The following is a 12,824-nucleotide window of genomic DNA, read 5'->3' on the forward strand; positions in this document are numbered from 1 at the left end:
GCGGGTCGTATAACTAAGGGGTGGGGGGGTAGAGAAGGCTTTAAATTAAATAGAGGGGGCAAGGAATCAAATTTGGGAAGATGTGATAAATAAATAGAAAAGACAAGGCAAAAGAAAAAGGTAGGAATAAGGGAAATGATGTTCAGAGTGTGGCAGGAAGGGACGTGTCCAGATAAGGCTAGAGGCTTCAAAAATAGTCAAAAGACAGAACTAAAGGCTCTGTATCTGTATCTGCATGTAGCATTTGTAACAAAACAGATGAATTGACAGCACAAATAGAAATACATATGTATGATCTGATGGGCATTACAGAAACATGGCTGCAGGATGACAAAGCCTGGGACCTGAATATTCCAGGGTACATGACATTTAGGAAGTACAGGAAGCTAAGAAAAGGTGGAGAGGTATCTCTGTTAATTAAGGGTGACATTGGTACAATAAAGAGAGAGGTGACCTTGGTTCTGGAGATCAAGATGTAGAATCAGTTTGGGTAGATTTGAGAAATAGTAAAGCTAAGAAGTCACTTATGGGAGCGATTTATAGGCCCCATAACAGTAACCATACCATACATGGAGAAATAATGGGGGCTTGTGAGAAAGTTACAGCGATAATCATTGGTGATTTTAATTTCCATATAGATTGGACGAATCAGATTGGCAAAGATAGCCTGGATGATGTGTTCACAATGTATTCAGGACAGTTTCTTAGAGCAGAACATTCTAGCACCAGTCAGAGAGCAGGCTATACCAGAGCTGGTAATGTACAATGAGACAGGATAAAATAATGACCTCATAGTGAGGGGGCCCCCAGGTAGCAGTGATCATATGATTGAATTTCACATTCAATTTGAGGGAGAGGGGAGTGGATTTAAGACTGGTGTTTTGAACTTAAATAAGGGCAATTATGAGGGCATGAAGACAGAGCTGGCTAAAGTGAACTGGGAAATTAGTTGAGGAATAGGCCAGTAGAGATGCAGTGGCAGACACTTAAGGACATATTTCAGAATACACAAAGATGCATTCCAGTGAGAAAGAAAGATAGTAATGGAAGGCACATCATCCGTGGCTGACTAGGAAATTAAAGATAATATCAAAGTGAAAGAAAAAGCACAAAGATGAGTGGCAGGTCAGGTAATTGGACAGAATGTAAAGAACAGCAAAGAATGACTAAAAGATTAATAAAGAGGGAGAAATTACAGTATGAGAGTAAGCGAGCTAGAAATATAAAAACAGTAAGAATTTCTACAGTTATTTAAAAAGGAAAAGACTAAGTAAAGTGAGTGTTGATCCTCCAGTGTGTGAATGTGGGGAATCAATAATGGAAAATAAGGAAATGGCAGATGAATTGAACAGATATTTTGCATCTGTTTTCACTGTAGAGAATACAAATAACATCCCAGAAATAATTGTGAATCAGAGGTGAAAGTGAGGTGAAAAGGAGAGAAGAGCTTTAAAAATATCACCAGGGAAAGAGTACTAAGAAAATTATTAGAACTAAAAGCTAACAAGTCCCAGGTCCTGGTGGACTTCATTCCAGAGTCTTAAATAAGTGGCTGCTGAAATAGTAGATGCATTGGTTTTAATTTTTCAAAATTCCCTAGATCTGGAAAGGTCCCATTACATTGGAAAATAACAAACGATACTCCTCTATTCAAGAAAGGAGTAAGACAGAAAGCAGGAAGCTACAGGCCAGTCAGCTTAACATCTGTCATAGGCAAAATGCTGGATTCTATTATTAAAGAGGTTATAGCAGGGCACTTAGAAAATCTCAATGCAATCAGGCACATTGTTTTGTGAAAGGGAAATCATGTTTGTCTAATTTATTGGTGTTGAGGAAGTAATAAGCAAAGTGGATAAAGGAGAACCTGTGGATGTGCTGTATTTAGATTTCCAGAAGGTATTTGACAAGGTGCCACATCAAAGGGTACTACGCAAAATAAGAGCTCATGGTGTAGGGGTAACATATTAGCATGGATAGAGGATTGGTTAGATAACAAGAAACAAGGAGTAGGTATAAATGGGTCACTTTTGGGTTGGCAAGATGTGATGAGTGGAGTACAGGGATCAGTGCTGGGGCCTCAACTTTTTACAATTTATATCAATGACTTAGATGAATGTATGGATGCAAAATTTGCTGATGAGACAAAGATAGGTAGAAAAGTAAGGTGTTAAAAGGACATAAAGAGTCTGCAAAGGGACATAGATAGTAAAAATTTGGCAAATGGAAAAATGAACTTGTCCACTTTGGCAGAAAGAATAGAAAAACATATTATTTAAATGGAGAGAGATTGCAGGTACAGAGGGATCTGGGCGTCCTGGTACATTTTTAAAAATTCATTCATGGGATGTGGACATTGCTGGCTGGCCTCATTCAGAGGGCATTTTTAAGAGTCACCACATTGCTGGGTGTCTGGAGTCACATGGTAAGGATGGCAGATTTCCTTCCCCAAAGGGCATTAGTGAACCAGATGGGTTTTTTTTTAATACAATCAGCAATGGTTTCATTAGACTTTTAATTACAGATTTTTATTGAATTCAAATTTCACCATCTGCCATGGCGGGATTCAAACCTGGGTCCCCAGAGTATTACACTGGCTTTCTAAAATACTAGTCCAGTGGCAATACCACTGTGCCACCAGTTCCCCATATGAAAGGGGACTAACAAAGAGTCATGGATCAGAAAGGTTAGTATGCAGGTACAGCAAGAGATTAGGAAGGCAAATGGAATGTTGTCATTTATTGCAAGGGGAATGTTTTGCTACAGTTGTACAAGGTGTTGGTGAGACCACATCTGGGGTACCGTGAACAGTTTTGATCTCCTTTTTTAAGAAAGGATATAAATGCATTACAAGCAGTTCAGAGAAGGCTCACTTGACTGATGCTTGGGATTGGCGGGGGGACGGGTTGGGGGGAGGTAGTTATCTTATGAGGAAAGGCTGGATGGGCTGGGCTTGTATCCATTGGAGTTTAGAAGAATGAGAGGTGATCTTATTGAAACATATAAGATCCTGAGGGCACTTGACAGGGTGGATGCTGAGAAGATGTTTCCCCTTGTGGGAGAGATTAGAACCAGGGGACACAGTTTAAAAATAAGGGGTCTTTAAGATGGAGATGAGAAGAAATATTTTCTATGAGGGTTGGAAGTCTTTGGAACACTCTTCCCTGGAGAGCAGTGGAGGTAAGGTCATTGAATATTTTTAAGGTAGCGGTAGATAGATTCTTGACTAACAAAGAGTCACAGGTTATGGGGGTAGGCAGAATTTGGAGTCGAGGCCACAGTCAGATCAACCATGATCTTATTGAACAGTGGGGCAAACTAATGGGGCTTAATGGCTTACTCCTGCTCCTAATTCATATGTTCATAGATAGGCCAGCAGAATTGGCAGGCAAGTGACATATGGAATTTAATACAAAGAAGTGTGAGGTGATATGTTTTGGCAGGAGGGGTGGGGAGAGGCAATATAAACCTAATGACATAGTTCTAAAGAAAGTGCAGGAACAGAGGGACCTGGGGGTTCCTGTGTATAGATCTTTGAAGGTGGCAGGACATAGTGAGAGGTTAATTAGCAAGTATATGGGATCTTGAGCTTCATAAATAGTGGCATTGAATACCAAAGCAGGGAAGTTATGTTGAACCTGTATAAAGCTCTGGTTAGGCCCCAGTTAGAGTTCTACATCCAGTTCTGGTCACTACGCTTTGGGAAGGATGTGAGGCTCCTTGAGAGGATGCAGAGGAGATTTACCAGAATGGTCCCAGAGATGGGACATGTTAGCTGGAAGGTTAGGTTGGACAAATTGGAGCAAAGGAGGTTGAGGGGAGATTTGATAGAGGTGAACAAGATTATGAGAGGTTTAGATAAGGTAGACAAAGAGAAACTGTTCCCATTAGCTGATTAGGGAACACAGATTGAAGGTTTGGATAAGAGATGTGGGGGATGTGGTGAATGGTGATGATCTGAAACACTCTGCCTGCGAGGGTGATGGGAGCGGAGATGATCAATGATCTCAAATGGAAATTGAGGGAAATAAACTTGCAGGGCTACAGGGATAGAGAGCAGCAGGAGAGTGACTGGATTGCTCCACAGAGAACTGAATGGCTTCCTTCTGTGCCCTAATGACTCTGGTTCCTGCAGCCTTACAGCCCTCTGAGATCTTGACACCCTTCTAACATTGGCCTCTGCTGCATCTTACCCTTCCCTTGCCCATCTGACCATGTGCCCAAAACTCTCTGTCCTCCTTTCCTTTAAGACCCAACTTAATTTGGAGGCGTTGGGACTAATAGTCAATGTAGGTCAGTAAAGACAGGGTGGTGAGTGAAAGGCAAATGGGCACTGGTCACCAAGTTAGGTGGAAGAATAGTAAAGGGTGGGGTTGGTCGGTCGGACAGGTCACCCCTGTGTGAGTAGGTTAGAGCACAGGGTGTGAAGAGGTTTATCTAATTGGGTGGCTGGGTGTGCACCAAGTGTTTCACTAGACCTTCACTCTGCTTCTGTTACAGGGTTAATTGTGTATTTGGGGATGATGGTGGGGGCCTTCCTTTGGGGAGGTCTCGCAGACAGAATGGGCCGCAGGCAGTGTCTGCTCATCTCTCTCTCGGTAAACAGTGTCTGCGCTTTCTTCTCATCCTTTGTGCAAGGATATGGGACCTTTCTCTTCTGCAGGCTTCTCTCTGGTGTTGGGTAAGGTAGATTTGCTCTGCTTCCTCGCTCCGTTCCTCGAGCTGAAAGCTGTGTTGTGCTAGCCTGCTTTCTCTGGGAATTAACTTCCGGGAGAACGCAGGCTGAGGTGAGGTGAATGGACTATTCCTTGCAGTGGCACTTTGAAGGTTCATAATTGGTTTACAAAGTTAATGGTCAATCCCAGTGACTCCACAAATTCACCGCCACAGCTGCTGTGGGGTGGGGGGAGGGGGCAGGTTCCAGCCAAGAACAGCTCTTGTGTCTACACTTAGTCTCTGTACCTTGAGTTACAGAGACGAGAAATCAGCCATGGCTCCTGATCACTGTCCAGTGACCCCTGGGTTAGAGAGAGAGGGGAAATCAGCCAGGGTTCCTGCTCCTGATCACTGTCCAGTGATCCCTGGGTTAGAGAGAGGGGAAATCAGACAGGGTTCCTGCTCCTGATCACTGTCCAGTGATCCCTGGGTTAGAGAGAGAGGAGAAATCAGCCAGGGCTCCTGCTCCTGATCACTGTCCAGTGATCCCTGGGTTAGAGAGAGGGGAAATCAGCCAGGGTTCCTGCTCCTGATCACTGTCCAGTGATCCCTGGGTTAGAGAGAGAGGGGAAATCAGCCAGGGTTCCTGCTCCTGATCATTGTCCAGTGACCCCTGGGTTAGAGGGAGAGGAGAAATCACCCAGGGCTCCTGCTCCTGATCACTGTCCAGTGATCCCTGGGTTAGAGAGAGAAGGGAAATCAGCCAGGGCTCCTGCTCCTGATCACTGTCCAGTGATCCCTGGGTTAGGGAGGAGGGAAAATCACCCAGGGCTCCTGCTCCTGAACAATGTCCAGTGACCCCTGGGTTAGAGGGAGAGGAGAAATCACCCAGGGCTCCTGCTCCTGATCACTGTCCAGAGACCCTGGGTTAGAGAGAGGGGAAATCAGCCAGGATTCCTGCTCCTGATTATTGTCCAGTCACCCCCTACAAAAAAGCGTGTGTGTGTCTAGGTGTGCTTGTGTGTATATTTGTCTTGGCATCCATGTCTTTCTGTTTGTACATCTGCTCGTGTATCTGCGTGCAAACCTATCCTTTTTTAAAATTCTTTCATGGTATGTGGGCATCACTGGCTAAGTCAGCATTTCTTGCTCATCCCTAACTGCCCTTGAGGAGGTGATGGTGAGCTGCCTTCTTGAACGTAGCAGTCCATGTGGTGTAGGTACACCCACAGTGCTGTTAGGGGAGGAGTTCCAGGTTTTTGACCCAGCGACAGTGAAGGAACGGCGATATATTTCCAAGTTAGGAAGGTGTGTGGCTTTGAGAGGAACTTGCAGTTGGTGGTGTTCCCATGCATCTGCTGCCCTTGTCCTTCTAGGTGGTGGAAGGTGCTGTTGAAGGATCCTTGGCAAGTTGCTGCTGTGGATCATATGCATGTCGGTGGTGGAGGGAGTGAATGTTGAAGGTGGTGGATGTGGTGCCAATCAAGCGGGCTGCATTGTCCTGGATGATGTGGAGTTTCTTGAGTGTTGTGGGAGCTGCACTCATCCAGGCAAGTGGGGAGTATTTCATCACACTCCTGACTTATGCCTTGTAGATGGTGGACAGGCTTTGAGGAGTCAGGAGGTGAAATACTCGTCGCATGATTCCCAGCCTCTGACCTGCCCTTGTAGCCACAGTATTTATATGGCTAGTCCAGTTCAGTTTCTGGTCAATGTTAACCCCCAGGATGTTGATATTGGGGGATTCAGTGATGGTAATGCCACTGAATGTCAAGGGGAGATGGTTAGATTCTCTCTTGTTGAAGATGGTCATTGCCTGGCACTTGTGTGGCACAAATGTTACTTGCCACTTGTCAGCCCAAGCCTGGATATTGTCCAGGTCTTGCTGCATTTAGACATGGACTGCTTCAATCTCTGAGGAGTCGTGAATGGTGCTGAACATTGTGCAATGATCAGTGAACATCCCCACTTCTGATCTTATGATGGAAGGAAGGTCATTGATGAAGCAGCTGAAGACGGTTGGGCTGAGGACACTACCCTGAGGAACTCCTACAGTGATGTCCTGGAGCTGAGATGACTGACCCCCAACAACCACAACCATCTTCCTTTGTGCTAGGTATGACTCCAACCAGCAGAGAGTTTTCCCCCTGATTCCCATTGACTCCAGTTTTGCTAGGGCTCCTTGATGCCACACTCTGTCAAATGCGGCCTTGATGTCAAGGGCAGTTACTCTCATCTCACCCCTGGAGTTCAGCTCTTTTGTCCATGTTTGGACTAAGGCTGTAATGAGGTCAGGAGTTGAGTGGCCCTGGCAGAACACAAAGTGAGCATCAGTGAACAGGTTATTACTGAGTAAGTGCTGCTTTCTAGCAGTTTTGATGACCCCTTCCATTACTTTGCTGATGATTGAGAGTAAACTGATGGGATGGTCATTGCTGAGTTGAGCTTGTCCTGCTTTTTGTGTACAAGACATACCTGGGCAATTTTCCACATTCCCAGGTAGATGCCAGTGTTGTTGCTGTACTGGAACAGCTTGGCTAGGGGCACGGCTAGTTCTGGAACACAAGTCCTCAGTACTATTGCCGGAATATTGTCAGGGCCCGTAGTCTTTGCAGCATCCAGTGCCTGTAGCCGTTTCTTGATATCACGTGGAGTAAATCAACTTGGCTGAAGACTGGCATCTGTGATGCTGGGAACCTCCGGAGGAGGCCGAGATAGGTCATCCACTCGGCACTTCTGGCTGAAGATTGTAGCAAATGCTTCAGCCTTGTCTTTTGCACTGATGTGCTGGGCTCCTCCATCATTGAGGATGGGGATATTTGTGGAGCCTCCTCCTCCAGTGAGTTGTTTAATTGTCCACCACCATTCACGACTGGATGTGGTAGGACTGCAGAGCTTAGATCTGATCCATTGGATGAGGGATCACTTAGCTCTATCACTTGCTGCTTATGCTGTTTGGCACGCAAGTAGTCCTGTGTTATAGCTTCACCAGGTTGGCACCTCACGTTTAGGTATGCCTGGTGCTGCTCCTGGCATGCCCTCCTGCAATCTTCATCGAACCAGGGTTGATCTCTTGGCTTGATGGTAATGGTAGAGTGGGGGATATGCCGGGCCATGAGGTTACAGATTATTGTTGTATATGATTCTGCTGCTGCTGATGGTCTACAATGCCTCAAGGATGCCCAGTTCTGAATTATTAGATCTGTTCGAAATCTATCCCATTTAGCAAGGTGGTAGTGCCACACATGATGGAGGGTATCCTTAATGTGAAGGCAGGACTTTTGTCTCCACAGCGACTGTGCGGTGGTCACTCCTACCGACACTGTGATGGACAGATGCATCTGCAGCAGGCAGATTGGTGAGGATGAGGTCAAGTATGTTTTTCCCTCTTGTTGGTTCCCTCACTACCTGCTGCAGACCCAGTCTAGCAGCTGTGTCATTTAGGACTCGGCCAGCTCGGTCAGTAATAGTGCTGCTGAGCCACACTTCATGGTGGACATTGAAGTCCCCAACCCAGAGTACATTCTGTGCCCTTGCCACCCTCAGTGCTTCCTCCAAGTGGTGTTCAACATGGAGGAGCACTGATTCATCAGCTGAATGGGGGGCAGTATGTAATAATCAGCAGGAGGTTTCCTTGCCCATGTTTGACCTGATGCCATGAGACTTCATGGGATCCAGAGTCAATGTTGAGGACTCCCAGGGCAACTCCCTCCCGACTGTATACTGCTGTACCGCCACCTCTGCTGGGTCTGTCCTGCTGGTGGGACAGGACATACCCAAGGATGGGGATGGTGATGGTGGAGTCTGGAACATTATCTGTAAGATATGATTCCGTGAGGGTGACTATATCAGGCTGTTGCTTAACTAGTCTGTGAGACAGCTCTCCCAATTTTGGCACAAGCCCCCAGATGTTAGTTAGGAGGACTATGCAGGGCTGACAGGCTTGGGTTTGCCATTGTCATTCCCGGTGCCTAGTCGATGCCAGGTGGTCCATCCGGTTTCATTCCTTTTGGACTTTTTAGCGGTTTGATACAATGGTTTGCTAGACCATTTCAGAGGGCATTTGAGAATCAACCACATTGCTGTTGGTCTGGAGTCACATATAAACCAGACCGCTGGATGGCAGATTTTCTTCCCTAAAGGGCATTAGTGAACCAGATGGGTTTTTACGACAATCTTGAAAACGCCTCCTTAGACAGCACCTTCCAAACCCGCAACCTCTACCGCCCAGAAAGACAAGGGCAGCAGACACATGGGAACACCACCACCTGAAAGTTCTCCTCCAAGTCACTCACCATCCTGACTTGGAAATATATCACCGTTCCTTCACAGTCGCTGTGTCAAAATCGTGGAATTCCCTCCCTAAAAGTCCTGTGGGTGTACCTACACCACGTGGACTGCAGCGGCTCAAGAAGGCAGCTCACCACCACCTTCTCAAGGGCAATTAGGGATGGGCAATAATTGCCAGCCAGCGATGCCCACATCCCATGAACGAATTAAAGAATCGTCAATGATTTCGTGATCATCATTAGACTAGCTTTTAATTCTAAATTTATTAATTTAATTTAAATTCCACCAGCTGTTGTGCTAGGATTCGAACCCATTCCCTGGAACATTAGCCAGGGTCTCTGGATCACCAGCCCAGTGACATTACAAATAGGCCACCGCCTCCCCTATCTGAATGTGCCTCTCTGTCTCCATGTTTTTTGTTATTCTTTCATGGGACGCGGGTGTCACTGTTGCCTGTTCCTAACTGCCCTTCAACTGAGTGCCGTGCTAGGCCATTTCAGAGGGCTGTTAAAGTTCAATTGGGTCTGCAGTCACATGTAGGCCAGACTGGGTCGAGCTGGCAGATTTCATAGACTCATAGACGTTTACAGCACAGAAGGAGACCATTCGGCCCATCATGTCCACGCTGGTCAAAGATCTGACTACACTAATCCCATTTTCCAGCACTTGGCCCATAGCCCTGGAGGCTATGGCAACACAAGTGAATATCTAAATACTCCTTAAATGTCACAAGAGTTTCTGACTGAACTACCCTTTCAGGCAGTGAGTTCCAGATTCCCACCACTCTCTGGGTAAAAAAATTTCTCCTCAACTCCCCTCTTAGCCTTCTACCTCTTACCTTAAATCTATGCCCCCTGGTTTTTGACCCCTCTACTAATGGAAAAAGTGCCTTCCTATCCACCCGATTTATGCCTCTCATAATCTTATACACCTCTATCAGGTCCCCTCTCAACCTTTACTGCTCCAAGGAAACCAACCCCAGCCTTTCCTCATAGCTCTGACCCTCTAGCCCAGGCAACATCCAGGTAAATCTCCTCTGCACCCTCTCCAATGCAATCACATCCTTCCTATAATGTGGTGACCAGAACTGCGCACAGTACTCCAGTTGTGGTCTAACCAGTGTTTTATACAGTTCCAGCATAACTCCCTGCTTTTGTATTCTATGCCTCGGCTAATAAAGGCAAGTATCCCATATGCCTTCTTAACCGCCTTATCTGCTGCCTTCAGGGATCTGTGGATATGTGCACCAAGGTCCCTCTGATCTTCAGTACTTTCCAGGGTCCTACCATTCATAGTGTAATCTCTTGCCTTGTTAACCCTCCCCAAGCGCATTACCTCATACTTTTCCAGGTTGAATTCCATTTGCCACTGCTCTGCCCACCTGACCAGTCCATTGATATCCTCCTGCAGTTTATGGCTATCCTCCTCACTATTTACCACCCTACCAATTCTCGTGTCATCCGTGAATTTCTGGATCATACCCCCTACATTTAAGTCCAAATCTTTTATGTACACCACAAACAGAAGGGCCCCACCACTGAGCCCTGCAGAACCCCAATGGAAACAGACTTCCAGTCACAGTAACATCCCTCTACCATCACTTTCTTTGCTTCCTGCCTCTCAGCCACTTTTGGATCCAACGTGCCAATTTACCTTGGATCCCATGGGCCCTTACTTTCTTGACCAGTCTTCCATGAGGCACCTTATCAAAAGCCTTGCTAAAGTCCATGTAGACCACATCAAATGCATTACCCTCATCAACACTCCTGGTCACCTCCTCAAAAGATTCGATCAAATTTGTCAAACACGACCTTCCCTTAACAAACCCATGCTGACTATCCCTGATTAATCTGTGTCTCTCCAAGTGCAGAGATATTCTGTCTATCAGAATTCTTTCCTTCCCTGAAGGTAGGCCCATAAAATAGCCAGATGGGTTTTTTGATAATCAATGATAGTTTCATAGTTAACATTATTGAGAACAGCTTTCAACTTCAGATTTTTTTTGTAACTGAATTTAAATTCCACCACATGCCTTGGTGGGATTTGAACCATGTCCCCAGGGCATTAGCCTGGGTCTCTGAATTACTAGTCGAATGACATTACCACTAGGACACCATCTATGTATGTATGTCTGTGTGTACGTCTGCTGAGGACAGGGCAGGTTCATGTTTGAGTGCAAAGTCCTTGAAGGAGTTGAATAGATCCTGTGATATCTACCACAGGTACAATGGGTTGAATGGCCTCCTTCTGGACTGTATCATTCTAAGATTGTATGATGTCATGACAAGCCTGAAGAGGCAGAGTAGATTGTTTTGTAACCAGGCCTTTTTCTCACTCGCTCCAGAATCGGAGGTTCCATTCCCATTGTATTTTCTTACTTCTCGGAGTTCCTGGCCCAGGAGAAGCGAGGGGAGCACCTGAGTTGGCTTTGCCTGTTCTGGATGATCGGAGGCATCTATGCCTCAGCAATGGCCTGGGCCATCATCCCACACTATGGTAAGGACATCAACATGAGGCCTGGGATACCAGACTGCAATGCTCAAGAGGAAGCATTGAGAAGGGGTCAAGAGCCTGATAATAAAGGGACGTCAAGGGCAATGTAGCAGTCACAGTTTGAAAACGAAGCTTAGAAACCCAGCAGCAGTTCATGGGTATCAGACATGCGACCAGCGTGTTCAATACAGGTGAACTGTGCTGTACCTGTGCTGGGAATGTTTGATGGGGAGAGTGTAGAGGGAGCTTTACTCTGTATCTAACCCCTTGCTGTACCTGTCCTGGGAGTGTTTGACGGGAACAGTGTAGAGGGAGCTTTACTCTGTATCTAACCCCGTGCTGTACCTGTCCTGGGAGTGTTTGATGGGGACAGTGTAGAGGGAGCTTTACTCTGTATCTAACCCATGCTGTACCTGCCCTGGGAATGTTTGACAGGGACGGTGTAGAGGGAGCTTTACTCTGTATCTAACCCCGTGCTGTACCTGTCCTGGGAGTGTTTGATGGGGACAGTGTAGAGGGAGCTTTACTCTGTATCCAACCCCATGCTGTACCTGTCCTGGGAGTGTTTGACGGGGACGGTGTAGAGGGAGCTTTACTCTGTATCTAACCCTGTGCTGTACCTGTCCTGGGACTGTTTGATGGGGACAGTGTAGAGGGAGCTTTACTCTGTATCTAACCCCGTGCTGTACCTGTCCTGGGAGTGTTTAATGGGGACAGTGTAGAGGTAGCTTTACACTGTATCTAACCCGTGCTGTATCTGTACTGGGAGTGTTTGATGGGGGCGGTGTAGAGGGAGCTTTACTCCAGGAGAGTGTGAGAGTAGGACCCTGGTATAGGCAGTCAGCAGCACCTAGATGATCTAGGCTATCTAGAGGATCTAGCACCTCATCTATACTCAAGTAGGGGTAAGAGTAAAATAAAAACAAGAGTCCATATTCTATTTAGTTAAGATATGTCTGGGGAGCTCAGTTCCGTGATTTGCACATTCTGCGCTATGTGGGAAATCCTAGACGCTCCTGGTGGCCTGGATGACCATGTATGCAGGAGGTGCCTCTGACTGGAGCAATTCAAGCTCTGGGTTTTGGAGCTTGAGCAGCAGCTGTGGTCACTACGATGCATTCACAAGGCTGAGAGGTTCGTGGATAGCACGTTTCAGGATGTAGTTACCCTGCAGCTTATAGAAGTGCAAGAGAGGGAATGGGTGACCGCCAGACAGAAGAAGGGGACCAGGCAGGTCGTGAGGGATTCCCCCAAGTGCATCTCGCTTGCAAATCGTTTCTTGGCCTTGGAAAACGGTGAGAGTGACGGTTCCTCTGTTGAGGCCAACCAGAGCCACCACGTGGGGTGGGGGGGAGGAAGGAAGAAATGAGGAAGGGCAATGGTGGTAA

The 12,824-nt window shown here is 46.5% G+C and overlaps 1 protein-coding gene across 1 annotated transcript in view; it reads left to right on the forward strand.

The window, feature by feature from the left end:
- sv2a (synaptic vesicle glycoprotein 2A) overlaps positions 1-12,824 on the forward strand; it is a 56,049-nt gene that overhangs the window by 28,486 nt on the left and 14,739 nt on the right. Inside the window, exons 3-4 of the mRNA XM_078534079.1 lie at positions 4,498-4,678; positions 11,288-11,439. Coding sequence (XP_078390205.1) covers positions 4,498-4,678; positions 11,288-11,439 — 333 coding nt within the window. The remainder of the gene's footprint in view (positions 1-4,497; positions 4,679-11,287; positions 11,440-12,824) is intronic.

Source organism: Cetorhinus maximus, chromosome 36 (assembly GCF_964194155.1).
Source record: "Cetorhinus maximus chromosome 36, sCetMax3.hap1.1, whole genome shotgun sequence".
Lineage (NCBI taxonomy): Eukaryota > Metazoa > Chordata > Chondrichthyes > Lamniformes > Cetorhinidae > Cetorhinus > Cetorhinus maximus.